The sequence below is a fragment of the Podarcis cretensis genome (assembly GCF_951804945.1).
Source record: "Podarcis cretensis genome assembly, chromosome: 3".
NCBI lineage: Eukaryota > Metazoa > Chordata > Lepidosauria > Squamata > Lacertidae > Podarcis > Podarcis cretensis.
This window is the reverse complement of record NC_137172.1, coordinates 99648648-99666987: the sequence shown is the minus strand read 5'-3', so window position 1 is coordinate 99666987 and position 18340 is coordinate 99648648. Positions and strand designations below refer to the sequence as shown.

At 44.1% G+C, this 18340-nt stretch overlaps 1 protein-coding gene across 3 annotated transcripts in view; it reads left to right on the top strand.

Annotated features, from left to right (window-relative positions):
* TPO (thyroid peroxidase) overlaps positions 1-18340 on the top strand; it is a 100438-nt gene that overhangs the window by 15537 nt on the left and 66561 nt on the right. For 2 of the 3 annotated variants that reach the window (XM_079969747.1, XM_079969749.1), the window contains exons 1-3: positions 9701-10209; positions 11239-11332; positions 12800-12884. In XM_079969747.1, the coding sequence (XP_079825873.1) occupies positions 10159-10209; positions 11239-11332; positions 12800-12884 (230 nt within the window). In that variant the 5' untranslated portion in view covers positions 9701-10158. Of the gene's footprint in view, positions 1-9700; positions 10210-11238; positions 11333-12799; positions 12885-18340 lie in introns of those variants that run through there. The other variant, XM_079969748.1, reaches the window with a different exon arrangement.

The following is an 18340-nucleotide window of genomic DNA, read 5'->3' as shown; positions in this document are numbered from 1 at the left end:
GACCCATAGCTTCCTCTTTCGGCTCGTGCATTCAGAACACCCGCCTACTTCTCCCTATTTTTAGGGCATTTTGCGATTGACCTTGCTATGCCGTCGTGTGTCATCTGTCGTTGGGACAGGCATGGGAGGAATTTTCCCCACTTGGCTGATTGGCTGTTGCCATTTGGGTTTCGCCTGCTGTGTAACCTTGTAAGGTTACAGATAGGCTCTGGTTCATGTGATAGGGATGGGAGAACGCTCTCGCCATCCCTATGTGAATGGTATTCCATTAAAGGAATCCAGGGACTCAACTGGTTTGGTCAACCCCTTAGAGGGGGTTGTGCCCATGCCTGAGTCCAGGGGGGCATTCGGGTGGTGGAGTTAGCCCGCTCCCGGCTTTCCGCTTATCCAGGTGTTCACCCTTGGCTGACCTATGCTGGTGCCCTGGGTCAGCGCTGCCTGCAAGGGTGCAGGGAGCTAGTCGAACCAGAGCCTATGCAACCACTCACTTTTCTCTAATCAATAAAGTTGTGGCCTAAATTCTGCCAAAAAAACAAAACTAAAATTTGAGTCAAATGTGTCTTTATTTAGGGGGGAGGTCTCTGGGTCTGAACACACAAATAGGTGAAACACATAACCATTTATTCCATTGCTGAAGCACTCGAATTTCCCTGCATAGCACACCTAGAAGTTTTTGCACTTGCTCAACTGACCCTACATAAATCACTCCCACCCTCGTTGTAGATAGATATAGATTAGATATAGATATATAGATACACAAACACACAGTGCTATTTTTCTAGAAAAAGAGGTGCTGGAACTCACCATGAACACCTCCCTTGTTCTCTTATGATGGTAATGGCGCCTACCTGAACTTAATTCTGGTGAGTTCTAGCTGAAGAAAGGCTGTGTGTATGTGAACTGGTATTTCTTTCTTGCTGGGCCTATCTATCTAAATCTACCTATTTCTATCTAAATCTTTCTTTTCTTTTCTTTCAGCTGACTAATTCAAAACCAGTAACCTGAAAAAAGTTTTGGGGGCAATGGGGGAGGGAGCTTTACACCAACCAAGGTTTAACTCAGACTTCTAAATAATGGCTTTGTTCCTTTTCGAGTTGGAATAACATGAAACATTCAGGTTTGATATGACTCCTATGTTTTTAAATATATAAACTGCCCTCACAGAATTCACAAGGGCCTTGTTTACAACTTGCCTCCCTGTGGCCTGGCCAGACCAGGGCTCACCTCACGTTGTCTACCAAATAACACCACAACAAACCCCAAAATAGGAAGTGTGAGGGGATTCAAAACAATGAGGAACCACAAATATAAATCATCTGCTTGAAAAAAATGTCCTCAGATTTCTGAAGTTAGCTTGGACTGTGATAGGAAACATTTACAAACCACCTTCCTTGTTTAATTATTTTATTATTCTAGTCAAAACATCTACCACTTGTTTACTGCCCTCTAGAATAGGTTCTTATCATGTTCTTTGTACTTTTATGTTACTAGTTTTGTTCTGTGTGGTAAATCATTTTCATATTTTTTTTTAAATAAAAACAACATGTCAGACAAACTACTACCACTTATTCACAGTGGGAGACTAGAAGCAGCAAGGATTTCAAACACAGCAGAGCATTAAAGCAATAATCCTGGATTTTGGAGATGTTCATGACGTCAATTATCCAAACTATTTTGTTTACTCTATCCGAAAGGCCACTCTAGCAGTTAGTGTTCCAAAGACTGCCAGTGATGTACTGTCCTAAGCATGAGAATACTGTTACGTTTCCACTTTGTTTCCAAACACCTCAGTAAGTGTGCTCAAGTCGTATTGTCCAAAGCATACTTTACTGTGTGCTAGACGAGACCAATAACGCAGGTGTGCATTCCATTGATTTAAACAGAGTTTTCCTCCAAGTCATTGCACTTCGGACTGCGGCCTCATCTTTTATAGATCCCTTGCAGCCTTATATAGTAAATCTGACAGAACAAGATTGCAGAAAGGTTAACAACAGGGTTACTTGGCTTTCCTCTGAAGAAGCAATCCAGCATCTTTATTCAGTTATAGTACTACAAAGCCTTTTGACTGAAAGAGGATTATGCACAAATGTTCACTTTCACCTGGCTTTTGTACGACTCCCTATCCCCTGGAACCTTGAACAGACAGTACAAAAACCTCCGAGGAAAGGAGATTATCAGGGATCAGCCTACATATTATGTCTAACATCTACGGCAACTGCTGAATCCCTGCCTAATATTGTAATGGGGTGTGATTGGATTTAAAGCTTAATTCTCAAACTGCGGGTCTGCCTCAAAGCAAGAGACTTAGGAAAACCTGGATATGAATTCAGACTTTAACATCTACACTTTATATTGACTGACCTCTTTAAGATGCCAGTCTCTCATTAAATACCAAAATACAGCTCCTGTTTTAAAATGTACTCGCGTTGAAGGATGAATAAGTTTCATGGTTTTGTTTGTTTCTGTTTTGCACACTGAGGGCCTCTTTGCAGCAGCAGCAGCAAAGCTCCCTGCACCACAAAGCAAATACCATCTACCAAAGGCTAAATGGGATGCACACATACCAGCATTGTCACAGAGACCACTGCAGGAGCTAATTCCATGTGGCCCTGTTCATGATGTGGGAAGGAGCTGCTGCACAAGGGAACAGGTAGGTAGCTGTGTTGGTCTGCCGTAGTCAAAACAAACAAACAAAAATTCCTTCCAGTAGCACCTTAAAGGTAAAGGTAAAGGTACCCCTGCCCGTACGGGCCAGTCTTGCCAGACTCTAGGGTTGTGCGCTCATCTCACTTAAGAGGCCGGGGGCCAGCGCTGTCCGGAGACACTTCTGGGTCACATGGCCAATATGACGAAGCTGCTCTGGCGAGCCAGCACCAGCGCAGCACATGGAAACGCCGTTTACCTTTCCGCTATAAAGCGGTACCTATTTATCTACTTGCACTTAAGAGTGCTTTCGAACTGCTAGGTGGGCAGGAGCTGGGACCGAACGATGGGAGCTCACCCCGCCGCGGGGATTCGAACCACCGACCATACAATCGGCAAGTCCTAGGCACTGAGGTTTTACCCACAGCGCCACCCGCGCACCAACTAAGTTTGTCATTGGTATGAGCTTTCGTGTGCATGCAACAGTACCACTCTATTCTGCCTTGGTCAGACCACACCTGGAATACTGTGTCCAATTCTGGGCACCACAATTTAAGAAAGATGTTAGCAAGCAGGAACATGTGCAGAGGAAGGCAACCAAGATGATCAAGGGTCTGGAAACCAAGCCTTACATAGGAGGGAGCCATGGTTGCTAAATCCACTCAGAAGCCATTTGGGTTGTATAAGTCTCTATACATTTTTAAAATAGCCATAAATAAAAAGTGGCACAAGAATGCTCTACATGAATGGGACAGATGGGCCCCTTTTTGTTTTTTTAAGTCTTTAGGCAATGTGGTATTGATTTACATACAAGGCTTCTCCTCCCCACAAACTTTCCACTGAAGAAAAGCTGCAAGAGTTTGTGCTTTGTGAATCAATGCCTTTCAATTAAAGCAAAAAGGGCAGAAGAAAAGTGGTGTTGTTAAAAAGAAAAACAAAGGGCTCCAAACTAAACTGAGTCATTAGCAGAGCAAAAGAAATTACTTAACCTACATAAGGGAAATCTCAATTCTTAAGAAACTCCATGGCTTTGGGTTTTTGTTTTTTTAAAAGCAATTATATGTTGAGAAGTTTCAGGTTCTTTCAGTCTGCCACGCTTCTAATGCAAACCAAGCGGGGGAAACGCAGCTATAAATCAGATAATTTGCAAAATGCGATTTCTTATCCAGCCCTAGGTCTGCAAGAAAAACAACACCACAGCCACACAAAATAACAGAGAGAGTGGGGAGGAAAAGTAAAATCTAAGTAGTAAAGACAGCTTTTCACCAATGCTTAACAGCTTCTAAATGTCAGAGATAGAGACAAAAGCTAGCAGAGCTCCAGTTGGGGTTGTAAGATATGACCACCTCCCCTTAGCTACTGGGGGGGGGGGGCAGCATGATTTGGCTAAAATGGCAATGATCAGGTGGTGGTGGCTTTTATTTTTTTTTACAAGCTCTCATTCCTTTCCTCCCATATATTCAAACATCTTCTAACCTTGAGTTTCCTAACGCTAACCGTGGCATTTAACTTATAATGATAGTATCTACATACGAAAGACAGCTGATAGTATTCTGTCACACCCTGCAGGTTATGGCTGGAGTCACCAGGGATAGAGGAGTCGTTGTAGCTGCTGCCCAGTGGTGTTCGTGAATCCACATGTTGACTTTCTCCCAAATAAATGAGTGGCTTGACATTCAGTGCTGCAGGGGAAAGCAGAGCTCTATGCTTGGGAGCCGCACTGCAGTGAGAACAAAACTAGCCTTCCACAGTTTATAGAAGCCCAGTTTCTACATACCACTAAGCCAAACCATAGCTAAGCACAAACGTGGGGGTCTCGCAGCAGAAATCACTGCCATTTCACTCCTCCCCTGGTCATCCTGCTACCTGGAGCTAAGCTATTGTTTAGATTGGCATTGTGTCCAACCCTGGGCTCATGGTTTGTCTCCCTCAGACAAACCACAACTGGTAAGCCAAAAGCAAACCTTGACTACAGCTTGTGGTGAGTCTGGATTTAGACATGATGCCAAGCCAAACCATGGTAGTGCAGCAGGAGGAGGGCTGGGGGAGGAGTGAAGTGGCTGAAATTTCTGCTGTGAGTGCTCATGTGTTCACATTTAAGACTGGAAAAACAAGAAACTAAGAGAAACATACATGGACAGGTGCATCCATCCCAGATTGTATTTGGTCATCTCTTCATCTCACACTTTTTGATGCATTTCCCCATCACTTTCTTAACTGCAAAAAGTCAGTTTCTTTCTAAGTGGATTTGTTGCGCCAGGGTGACAAGAGTGCTTTAATTCCTTTTAATTGCACAGCCTAAATTTATTGGTATGCACCTGAATGATCCCTCCCACATAATACCAACAGTCTGAAGGCATTCAGAGACATGGCAGGGTCTGCAACTACTGAAATTTGTTAAATGATAAATGTTTCACGTCTTCTCTCCGAAAGGTCCTAATATTTGAAAATGAGCAGCTAGGGTCATGTTCTCCCAGACAGCCTTTCCATTTTGAAGCAGGCCTAAACCTGTGCTCAGCCTAGGTTTGGCCTTCAGTAGAAACTAAATGTGGGGGTGGGGAAAAGGCTTTCTGTTTCTCAAAATTAATTAAAAACAGGTACAGATGGCTGTCAAGTCAAAACTCCCCTCTTGGATGCTGTTTGAACTGATAAACACTTCAGCCTCAAACACTGAAGAGGTTGAGGTGCTTTGTAAACAAAAATGTTGACACAGGGGAAATTCTCCTTTAGCTTAATGGGAATGCTTTGATGCAGCTTTGAGGAGAGGTTTTCTTTCTTTTGGGGGCAACTATAGATGGGAGGTTGCCTTTTTAAGAGCCCAACAAAAGTATATTTGACATGTTTCAGCCCTCACTGAAAATGCAAGAACAGCTAAAGCCTTATAAGTATTTAACAGTGCTTACAACCTACCGTATTTTTCGCCCTATAGGACGCACTTTTTCCCCTCCAAAAATGAAGGGGAAATGTGTGTGCGTCCTATGGGGCGAATGCAGGCTTTCGCTGAAGCCTGGAGAGCGAGAGGGGTCGGTGCGCACCGACCCCTCTCGCTCTGCAGGCTTCGCGGACCTCTCCACAAGCAGCGGGAGCGCTCCCGCTGCTTGCGGAGAGTTGCTTGCATGCAGAAGCCTGCGCGCACTGAGCTCAGCGTGTCCAGGCTTTGCGGACCTCTCCGCAAGCAGCGGGAGCCAGCGCTGGGCTCCCACGGCTTGCAGAGAGCTGCCTGTTTGGGGGCTGGGGCAGGGGAAGCTCGGGCCTCCCCCGCCCCAGCCCCGCGCCTGGGGGGGGGGGAAATAATTTTTTCCCCTTTATTTCCCCCCAAAAAAACTAGGTGCGCCTTATGGGACGGTGCGTCCTATAGGGCGAAAAATACGGTATTTGAGAATGCATCGTTAAAGCCTTTTATTTAATGAGTTAGCTGAAATGAAACTGCTTTCACTATTTTGTTCATCTAGAGGAGAAGCACATTCATCTATCTAATGATTACTTCTGATAAAGCTAGCCTGTTGAACTATAATATCAAGGGATGGGTCCAAGAAGCAGAAACAGCTGACAAGCATGGCTTTCTGAAACATTTACCTGATGTATTCTTGCCTTATGCCATCTCCTTTTTCATGGGAGGGAAATAGGTTTACTTGCCCCAGGCCTCTCACTTCAGCTCTGACAAAGTATTAGGTTGCAATGCCTGAACTACTTTTCCTTCCAGAACCATTGTAAGGGGTCAGCATTTTAAGGCCCAGTCTGGCAGAAGATCCATCACTGAGCCAGCATGCTGGGTTAGACTCCTGTTTTTCAATGCAAGAGGGAGCTAGCAGCAAAGCAGCACAAAGGACTCGCCCTCCGCTATCTCTTCTAGGCACCCTTCTTAACAGGAAATTAGCTATTGGTCGGCAACATCACAGGCGTCTTGGGGGTGATTGTCCATTTCCCAGTGGGAAGCGTATCTGCAAAAAATGGAGCAGCTATGCACCTATAAGCTAAAAAGAATCACTGCTCTGTGGCTTTGCTATGTATAATTGTTTAATTGCACACTGAAATAGAGAATGCCTGTATGTTGCTAAGGGTTTATCACTGGAAAATTCCACTGGCGTATACTAAACCAGTGTGGGGACGCAGGTGGCGCTGTGGGTTAAAGCCTCAGCGCCTAGGGCTTGCCGATCGAAAGGTCGGCGGTTCGAATCCCTGCAGCGGGGTGCGCTCCCGCTGCTCGGTCCCAGCGCCTGCCAACCTAGCAGTTCGAAAGCACCTCCGGGTGCAAGTAGATAAATAGGGACCGCTTACCAGCGGGAAGGTAAAAGGCGTTTCCGTGTGTGGCTCTGGCTCTGGCTCTGGCTCTGGCTCTGGCCAGAGCAGCGATGTCACGCTGGCCACGTGACCCGGAGGTGTCTCCGGACAGCGCTGGCCCCCGGCCTCTTAAGTGAGATGGGCGCACAACCCCAGAGTCTGTCAAGACTGGCCCGTATGGGCAGGGGTACCTTTACCTTTACCTTATACTAAACTAGAAAGAGCTTTCTGAGCTTTTAGCTGGCTTAATGATTAACTGTTGGTGTTCTCTGCTAGCTCTCGTTTGAGTTAGATCATGCGATAAAGGTAGGGTTTGTTTGTTGCAAAATCTCAGAAAAATAGAGATTTTGAGCTATTTTTTAAAGGAAATTCAGCAAATAAATAAATCAACACTTCCAAAATGGGTTGCCATACACCCGGGTTTCCCCAGACATTTTAACCTCCCGGACGCTATTTCCAATGTACATATCCTGGATATGTCCAAGAAATTCCAGATATATGGCAGCCCTAGATTAAGGTGTTCACTTGCAAATCTTCATTCATTCTTTGTTCCCAGGCACACTGGGAGAAGGTATGTGATAACGGTGCCTCTTCAGGAGCTGTGTAGCCTTAGGCTGGATGCAGGCTAAGGGAGAGACAAAGCTTTGTTTTTTGCTCTGATTGTAGTTAAGTTATATATTTAAGAAGACGACCCTATGCTTGAATAAGCATATGTTTTATGGAATTTTTCTGGCTGTGTCATTGATTGTTTTTGTACCAATTTTGAAGAAGTTCTGGTTAGTACAGCTTTAAATCATAATTATGGGTCTGGGCAATTATTGTTCCAAAAGGAGTCAGCTTTTATGCATCCAATTGCTTCATGCTGCACAATAATATCTGCCATGGGCTTCTGGGAAGGGCCTGTCAATTTCAGTTATTTCAATTGTTCATTTTCCCCCAATTTGAAATTCAATTCTTCACATTTCTGCAGCAATTCGTGATACAGGCATACATACCCATCAGCAGTTTTGATTAATGTACACGTTTATTCAAGCAATCCGCCCTAATACAATGCATTGCATTATTTTTAAGCCTATGCATAATCTCCCCCACTCTGCCCCAACCTAACCTAGGTTGATTTGGGATCCATTTCCCTACCTCAGCTCCCGAACTCTGCCTCCCAAAATACATCCCTACCAGGCATCAAGATCTGTTGCCAAGCGACCACTGCTATGGCAGCCAACCAGCACTACCTCTGCCACTGAAGGTTCCTGCTTTCTCCTCCCCAGTGTCATCAACTGGCAGGACAACGAGGAGGAAAAAGATGATGATGACAGATGATGGTGAGGGGATGGAGGTCAGTGCACAGGAGCCAGAGCAGTAGGACCCATTCACCAGAGCCAGAGGAGCCCCTGTCTCCACAAACACAGCTGGCTCTGAGACATAAGGAGCAGCGGGAGATATGTGTAGGAGGCTGAGGCAGGTAAGGGCCCTCAGCCCAGGTGGAGCTTGTTAGCTCGGGAAGGAGGTGTGTGGTTCATCAGCTGGAGTAGGCTCAGGACAGATGAGGGTCACTTGCCTTGTCAAGCCCAGATGCTGCAATCAGCATGCAGCGTGTAAAGGGGGAGCAGAAGTGAGGTGCTGGGTCTGCTCAACTTCCTATATTGGTTGAACCATGGCCTAGCTGTTCCGGGGAGCTCTTGGGCACTGTGCTTGTGTGGGACTGACCTCCAGGTGCCCTGACCCCTGGATTGACTGTAAAGGCGGGAATCTGACCTGACTGGACTTTGGACCCGTTGACCTGCTGGATTACACACTAGTATCCGCCATGGGATTGTGTACACCAGCTGGACTTGCCACCAGGTACCCCGTGGTTCACAACACACTTTGCTTTTTGCTCTGGTTCTAGTTTTGTTATATATTTAAGAAGAAGAATCTATGCCTGGATAAAGCATATGCTTTGTGGAATTATTCAGGATGTATCATTGACTATTTTTGTACCTGTTTTGAAGAAGGTCTTCTTGTTAAAGCTTTGAATCAGAATTATGGGTCTGGACAATTTTTTTATTCCAAAAGGAGTAAGCTTTTGTGCATCCAATCGCTTTATGCTGCATAGTATCATTTGCCATGGGCTTCTAGATAGGGATAGAAGGACCTGGCAATTCCATTTCTTTCAATGTTTCCAATTTGTAATTCACTTCTCCACGTTCCTGCAGCAATTTGTTATTCACACACTCATATGCACATCCTCTCCCATCCTCCCCCAATGGAATCCAGGCTGACTTGGTAACCACTGCCCTACCCCAGATCCAGTCCTTCATCAACTTGTAGGGCAGGGCTAAACTCTAATTAAACATCCGGTCAGGATGTTAAATGCTGCATCTCCTCCCTCTCTAGTGCCCAACCAGGTGCAGGAGGGTTTAATCGTCCTGTGGGATGGAGGGAATTCCTTCACTGCTGCCATGCAGAGGCCCCCTTCACACAGCTCGCACTGGGGCAGCTACTGTGGGTGGTGTTAAGTTGTGGGTGAACATATCAGATGACACAGCGATTCTTCAAACAGCTCTTGTTTATTCACAGGCCAGAACAGTACTGAACTGAAGGGTTCAGCCAACCTGTTGCCACTACAATGCAACAGTAACAACTTTCTGTAACTATCCGATCACTGAACGTCACATTCAATTCCTTATTTGCATATGAGGACCTGAGTGAAAACTATCTACAGTATCCCCCTGCTGGCCCATGGTGAGAACTTCAGTACATAATAGATGGCACATGGGGCACCCAACCAACTCTCAGTACTTGTGGCCCTGAGCCAACCACCTTGCCTGCTCCTCTGCAAATACATCTCAAGTTAAAATGTAGTCCAAAAATCTGAAACTCCAGAATTCCAAACTAAAAGGAAGTGGGCCATGCAATATTACTGGAACGCATTATTGGAACGCAAACCATGAAGATGAAATGCTGCATTATTTGTGCAAAAATATAAATAAAATGGGCCAATGGCAGTGCATCAAATCACTTTCGGTAAGAACGTAAGAATAGCCCTTCTGCATCAGGCCAAGAGTGATGTAGTCCAGCATCCAGTTCTCACAGTGGCCAAACCAGATGCCCATGAGAAGCCTACAAAGCAGTACTCGAGCAGAAGTATACAGCTAGTTCATACTGAAGACTGGCAGGCTTATTCGTGCATAGAGCAAGTTTATACTGAAGGCTGGAGCCTTGGAAAGCATATCACTGTAGTGTTTCAGGAGAATGAGTGCCAGTGATAAACAACACAGCTGCAGAACTTCAGCAGGAAAAAAGGTCAGATTCTAAAACTTTTGTTTCTTGGAGCCCATATTTTTAGCTTGAAATACGTAAAAACACTTCCCTTTGTTGTGTGTTTTTTGTGGGCACTATTTCATGCAGGGATTTTCGAATCATACACACACAAGCAGTGTGACAATTAAATATGCCTGCAGGATTTTTCATCAGCGTATTGCAAAGGTGAAACCAAACTTTTATGATGGGTTGAGTAGTTTCTCTACTCCTGAACTGGTTACCATAGACTTGATTTACAATGGCATAGGAGTGCTCCACTGAAAAGCACTGAGGTGATCTTGAAATTTTGTCTTTGGTACTAGATCACTGATAGCAGAGACATATGTAGAAGTTGATGTTGATATTGAGGTTAATATGTGGAGGTTGATGTTGCAGTTATCAACTGATGAAAGGGTGTATATGAACCACGGTTCTGTTCCAAAAGCATGTACTTTTAGGTTTAATTATGTAGTGTAAATTATGTTCATCTATAAAATATGCATTTCCCCCCTCCAGCTGCAACCAACAACCAACTTCCTACAAACAACATGCATTGGCTTTAATGTGATTCTTCTGAATTACAGCGATTTCAATCTAGAAAGTTTTCAAGGGTTTTTTTAAAAGCAAATAAAACATAATAATGTAATTATATGTACTGTTTTGAAGTTTAATTGGAATATGGGAGGCATTTTATTTGAAATATTTTAAGCAAACCTCTGCTATCTCGTTTCACTCTGTGCCCGTTTTCCTTTGTTAATTAAACTCTATGCAAAATAAGTTGTTTATTAATTTAACAAATAATGTCACTTGATTGTAAGAAAACCTTTGATCAGTTTGTTTCAACTTTTGTATCTCATTTTATTTATTTTTACATAGATTAGATGGTGAAGGTTAAACTTCTGATTATTTGAATCTTTAAAGAGACTGAAATAGGATCAAATTTTGCACAGCTAGAAAACTACTTATGTATATGCTGCTTTTATAAACTGTAGTCATAGTTTCATTCACTGTACTGCTTTCATTATTTTTCAGATGAGAGTATTCATTTTCTTCATAATTTTAATAACAATGGTCAGTGTAGCTGTTTTCCTTGCTTTTGTCCAATGGGGCAGGAATGACTTATTCAGTAAGTAAAAACAAAAACATTCTTTACAATACAGGGGGGAAAGGGGCACACATAATGCCCTAAGTATTATTTGATGTATTTGGAGGGGGGGGGACTCTAATATCGTTTTTTAAAAAAACCTCTTGGTTTACTTTATTGAGATTTTTTTATAGGATTTTATTCCCTTGTTTGGGGTAAAGAAAAATCATTCACCTTTTCTGTCCCGACAAAGTTCCGAATGTGTAGTTTTAAATTATATTGTATTTCATGGCATGCTATTTTTTGGGAATTCACACTTCATTTATTACTTTCATCTTTAGAAAGCCTTAACATCAGGGTCCCATTCCTAATTGTGTATTGATGTTGGTCCACTAGCTGCAGCAGTTAGGAGTCTTACAAAACGTCCCAAACCCTAGATCAGGCACCCCCAACCTGCGGCCCTCCAGATGTTTTGACCTACAACTCCCATGATCCCTACCTAACAGGACCAGTGGTCAGGGATGATGGGAACTGTAGTCCAAAACATCTGGAGGGCCAAAGGTTGGGGGTGCCTGCCCTAGATCCTCATTGCTGGCTCTGCTGTTAGGGAGTTTCCATTGCTGCAAAAGTCCCTGCTGTATCCAGCAAAAAACAACAACCAAAAAAAAACCTTACACACCACCCCAATCTGTAAGGTACTAATCAGCCAAAGGCCCAGTTGAAGAAGAAGGTTTTTGCCTGGTGCCTAAAAATATATAATGAAGGTGCCAGGTGAACTTCCCTGGAGAGAGCATTCCACACATCGGGTCCTCCCTTAAAGAGGGCACGTGTTGCAGTGAGACCTGGCAACCTAACCCTGTGTTGTGGGTGGGTATGATTGGATAGCCACAACACCCAATTGGTAGGTTCCTTGATGCTGGGTTTAATCAGGCCAATGGTACGCAAACTAAATGGATCAAGGGACCTATTTATGCCCATGCATGTGACCCAGAGCTTCCTCTTTTGGCTTGTGCATTTGGAACACCCGCCCACCTCTTCCTACTTTTAAGGCTTGTGCGCTTGACCTTGCTATGCTGTCGTGTGTCGTCTGTCGTTGGGACAGGGGCACGGCAGGAATTTTCCCCACTTGGCTGATTGGTCGTTGCCATTTGGGTTTTGCCTGCCATGTAGCAAATCGGCACAACTTTTAAGGTTCTGGTTCAGGTGATAGGGATGGGAGAACGCTCTCGCCATCCCTATGTGAATGGTATTCTGTTAAAGGAATTCAGGGACTCCATGATTTGGTCAACCCCTGAGAGGGGATTGTGCCTGTTCCTGAGTCCAGGGGGGTATTTGGGTGGCGGAGATAGCCTGTTCCCGGCTTTCCACTTATCCAGGTGTTCACCCTAGGCTGACCTATGCTGACCTATGTCCCATTCATGGCATGTTGCATGCTTTTGTGTATTGCTATTACAAATTATGTCAAATTATGCTTTGGTCCTGTGGTGACTCTCTTTTAAACATGCATAGGAAAAGCAAAAGAGCATGGAATTAGGAGAACTCTGCAGGAAACCGCTTCTATCCAAGGTGAAGAAACAACCAGAAGAAGAGAAAGGTGAGGTAGCAACCCCATACCTGGCCTTGCTCAGTGATCTCTTACAGGTGCCTGCTTACAGAATTTCCTGTCTACATTCACCTTACAATTGCATCAAGGCAGGACAGAATAATAAAAAAAGCCTTCTGCACATCATAATTTACATATGGGACTCTGGATTACAATAATAGGCTTAAAGTGGAGACAAAGATTTATACTGATTAAAGCACTGATTCCAGATCATGCAGGCACAGAAACCACAAGGGTGGTAGAAAACGAGCAACTTATGGATGACTAGAATCTATGCTTGTGGCAAGAAATTCTGTTAAGTATTCTAATTCTTCCAACTTTGTAATTGCAACTTGCAGCAAAACAAGGCCCATGTAACTTACAACAAACTATTAAACTGTGTTGTGATTGGGGTTCCAGAGGAGAGCTGGAGGAAACCCAGGTAGAAAGCCTTAAAGCTCATTGGATGATCTTGGGCCAGTCTCTGTTTCTTAGCCTAACCTACTCCATAGGATTGTTGTGAGGATAAGAGAGTTGAGAACCACACATGCCAACTGATATGCCTGGAAGAAAAGCAGGGTTTAAAGGCAATATATAAATAAATGGGATCAATGTATTATTTATACACTCAGAGGTGGTATAGAAAAATTGGGGGTGGGCTTTTGCTGCCCAGCTCCCCAAGGGACTCTGGGTCCCTTCAGTCCATGATCAGCAAGATCCAGTGAAAAGCAAGGCAGATCTTTATTTTTCTGTTGCAAAAGAGTCCCCTCCCCCTTGCAGGGAGGTAAGACAGACGCAGAACAAAATTGTACAAGCCCCTTTAAAAACTGTATATGGTGCCCAACCCCTTGGTCAAAGACCACCCTAAAAGCATCATACATACATCACAACGTCTTGGGCAATCGCTCATAGCTGAGTGAGATTGTCTTCCATGAACATGGTCTTAACAGTGAGTCCTTAAGTGGCTGTACAGGCCAATTCTGGATCCACACATCCTTCCACAGTGGGGACATAGGTTTCCAGGTGGGAGTTGTTCTCGGTGAGGGTTTGCCAAATGTGTCTTCCTCTTGGCACGTTTCTCCCTTTTGTCCTGAGTTCGAGTGTCTTCAAAGTCCATGACACCAGTAAAGGCTGTTCTCCAATTGGAGCTCTCGCAGGCCAGTGTCTCCCAATTGTCAGTGTTTATACTACATTTTTTAAGATTGGCCTTGAGAGAGTCTTTAAACCTCTTTTGCTGACCACCAGCTTTCCATTTTTAAGTTCAGAATAGTTGCTTTGGAAGACAATAATCAGGCATCCGCACAACATGACCAGTCCAGCTAAGTCAATGTTGAAGAATCATTTCTTCGACACTGGTGATATTTGCTTCTTCCAGTACACTGGCATTAGTTCACCTGTCTTCTCAAGTGATGTGTAACATTTTTCGGGGACACCATTGATGGAATCTTTCCAGGAGTTGAAGATGGTATTTATAAGTGGTCCATGTTTCACAAGCATACAGTAAGGTTGGTAGTACAATAGCCTTGTAAACAAGCATTTTGGCTTCCCTGCAAATGTCCCAGTCCTCAAACACACTGCACTTCAGTCGGGAGAAAGCTGCACTTGCAGATCTCAGGCGATGCTGGATCAATGTCTGCTCTTGTGGAAATATAACTGCCCAGGTAGGAGAAGTGATTGACACTTTCCAATGTTACACCATTGAGCTGGATTTATGGCATTGCAGAAGGGTTGTTTTGTGCTTTTTGGTGCAGCACTTTGGTTTTTTGAAGGTCGAGTGATAGGCCAAGCTTTTCATAAGCAGAAAGGCTCTATTCCAATAGCATGAGTATCATGACGACCGGTGGATTCTTATCTGGTGCAGCCTTCATCTGCCTTCACAGCTGACGTAACATACCGCTTGTTATCTACCACCTGTTCTGCCGTTGAGGACTTTTTGGACCATTCTTTGTCTAGCTTCCTCCCCTTTGACCTTACTGCCTTGGGTGACCCTGCTGGGAGTACGAGACTCCCAATGACTTCACTCACAAGGGTCATAAAAGGTAAAGGTAAAGGACCCCTGACAGTTAAGTCCAGCTGCAAAAGACTCTGGCGTTGCAGCGTTCATCTCACTTTACTGGCCGAGGGAGCCGACATTTGTCTGCAGACAGTTTTTCCGGGTCATGTGGCCAGCATGACTAAGCCGCTTCTGGCAAAACCAGAGCAGCGCATGGAAACGCCGTTTACCTTCCTGCCGGAGCGGTACCTATTTATCTACTTGCACTTTGAAATGCTTTCGAACTGCTAGGCTGGCAGGAGCTGGGACCAAGCAACAGGAGCTCACTTCGTCGCAGGGATTCAAACAGCCGACCTTCCAATTGGCAAGGCCTAGGCTCAGTGGTTTAGACCACAGCACCACCTGCATTCCTCACAAGGATCATAGGAACGTGAAAACCTACTCACCACAACAAGGTGATGATCCATTGAGATAGTAGGTGGTCTGCAACAAAAATTTGAGAGTGGCTCTCTCCTGTCTGTCAAGGTACCTAATAATGTTTTGCTGATTGCATTACCTGAGCAGCCTGGCCATTCTTTTGAGATGGTAAATACTTTAGTTCTTGCAGGCATACCATATTTATACACAAAATATGCCCTTAAGACAGGATTTGTAAGTGAAAAGAACTACTGGGAAAGGTTTCTCCAAGATATTTCCTTCTGCAGAGGAAATACTTGAGTAATTAGAAGGGCCAAGATTGCTTTTGGGATCAGTGGCGTAGCATGGGTTGTCAGCACCTGGGGCAAGGCAAGTAATTTGCGCCCCCTAACCCATGGATTTTAGCGCTTGAGTCTCTTCTGCGCCCCCCCCAGATGTTGCGCCCGGTGCGGCTGGCCCCCCCTGCACCCCCCACGCTACGCCACTGTTTGGGATTGTTCTGTGTGCTACAATAATGTGTAATTTTCTCAAGGAATATTTCCTGAAATTTGTTTTTGTTTTTTTTTAAATGATATTTATTAAGATTTTCCAATTACAACAAAAGAAAAAAAATAAAAAAACCAAAACATCCAATTTTAAAATCTTTTTCCAAATAACATCTTTTCGGGACTTCCCCTCCCCTCCCCCTCCTGTATTCCAATTCTTACAAATAAACAAAAAAAAAAATTCAACAAGTTCTTATCCCAAATTTGAACTTATTATCATTGACTCAATTTTAAAAATATTTTCCCATCCCCTAAAATCGACCTGTTCCCTTCCGCAAGTTCCCCCCTTTAATATGCAATACAGATTAAAATAGAAGAAAAATAAAAAAAATAATTTTACACCCTTTGGATTCCAAATTTCCCTTCCCCCTTTCCCGGTTGCGTTCCCAATGTTCCTCGACGTCTGATGTCTTCCTGGAGTTCCCACATCTCTCTAAACCATAGTCCTTTCCCAGTCATCTTTAATTTCGAATGTCCAATCTTGGAAGGAGTCTGTCTCAAAAAAGGCCCATTTCTTCCATCCAGATTTTTATATCTAGGAGTAAAAGCTCCAATTTTATTTCTTTAAACCTGTCAAATCTGGATGTCCCAAATGTTCCCACTTCCAGCTTTGTCCAGTTCTTATTATTTTTGTTGTTCTTGTTGATCTCACTCCTCCTTTTTTTTTTTTCCCCTGCTCTCCTGCACAAATGTTCCAATTCCAAAAGCTTCTAATTCCTCTGCAGAGGCTTGTTATTCAAGAACAAAACATTACGTCAAGTCCCTTTCATTCTTCAATAGATAAATCTATTGTCTCCTTTAGTGCGTAGACCTCTGTAGACAAAATAGTGTTCCATTTCTGCAGTTTCCCAGGAGATAGAAAGTTCTGGTCAAATTCCACGCCAACAATACTTGTAATGTCCCTCGGCTCCTCTAGGTGGTTTGCAATAACTAAATTCCCTTCCAGATCACGTCCACCAGTCAAAATAACTTGTTATTCCTTGTTTGTAACAATTTGTATCCAATTTGTAACAAATGTAACCGGCAAAGTCCTCGTAACAAAGTTCTCTATTTTATTCTTCCGCTTTGACAGCTCTTTGACAGCTGTCAAAACCTCTATTTCTCTTCTCCCGGCGCTCTCACAAATCGCTCCCAGGGTTCCGGGGGGGGGGTTGCTTTTTAATCAATTCAATTCCACCTTTCTCCTCCAGCTCAGTCTTATGATTTTCCCTCGCGAAGTTAATAACTTTGTCAAAGTAGGGTTGCACTCGATCTTAGTTGTCAAATCCTTTGCTTTAACTCTTCTACAACAGGGGGGCTGACTTCCTTTTTGCGCCTCCCCCGCTCACTCCGAATTTAAAAAAATTTATCCCCCTTTTTAGTCCAGGTTCCGATTACTCACGGGTTATTCTTTTAAGTCCAGATTTTCAATAGAAGAAGTCAGCGCTCTCCGTCGAATGGCATGCGGCTTCGCTCGGCAGGGGAAGCGAAGGACTCAAAGCACCACCACCCCCCTGTCACCCGCTCCGCAGCCTTTAAAAAGGCTCCTTCGCGGGTCGGGGGACGCAAAAGGTGCCAGCCGAGTCACCATGTCCATGGGTTTCAGCGCCCATGGTTTTTGAGGGTCCCCACGTCGCCGGCGCGGTAGGACCCAGCCCCTGCCGAGAAGGCTCCCTCCGGAGCTCGGAGGGAGTCCGCCATTCGGCGATGGCGCCAACCCGGAAGTCCTATTTCCTGAAATTTGAAGGGTGAAGGGTTGGTTTTCTGTGGAGAGTGTGTCTGCTATGTGTATGCACCTTAAAATTTTTCTAACAGATGTATGTACAGGTGTAAACTTAATATCGCAGCTGTGTGGGAGCAGCAAAAAACATTGCACTGAACATTCACTAAATTACGTGAATGAAAACAGAAATTTGCACTTTTTAAAGTAATCTACAAATCATTAATTTTGCAACCTGAGAGTGTGTTCCAAATTCTCAGCAATGTTTGGGGAGAGCATGCTGAACAATGTTAATTCGTGTCCTGAAGGGGTGTTCTTTACCAAAGTTTAATAATCCTTGATTTTGAAGCATCAGTGGTGCATTGAGACCAAGAACTTTCAAACTATGAAAGGGCGGGGGGCGGCAGAGTGGGAAACAATGAAGGAAGGAGAAAGTGCATATTTCAGATTTGATCTTCAGAAAGTAACAGGGTGCACAGCACTGTGAAAACCCAAATGTTTAGCTCGCAAATAACTGAAGCAAGAGGCAGTACAATACAAATGAGTTTCAGCACTGCCCTTGAGGATGAAAAAGCACTCCTGGGTTGAAGAGGCAGTTTCTCATCCAGTTTCAGATTGGGAAGCTCTTAATCATTCCATAGAAAGGATTTCAGGGTTATGTTTGCTGATTTAATGAACTAAGTTTTGGAAGAACTTGCGCTGAGTGAACAAGTTTCATTTGTGACCTCAGCTTGAACTTGAATCCTAAGAGGGAAATAGATTTCTTTTGTAGTTTTTCTTCCTTTCAGACTGTATTATTTTTGCCGGGTCTCAC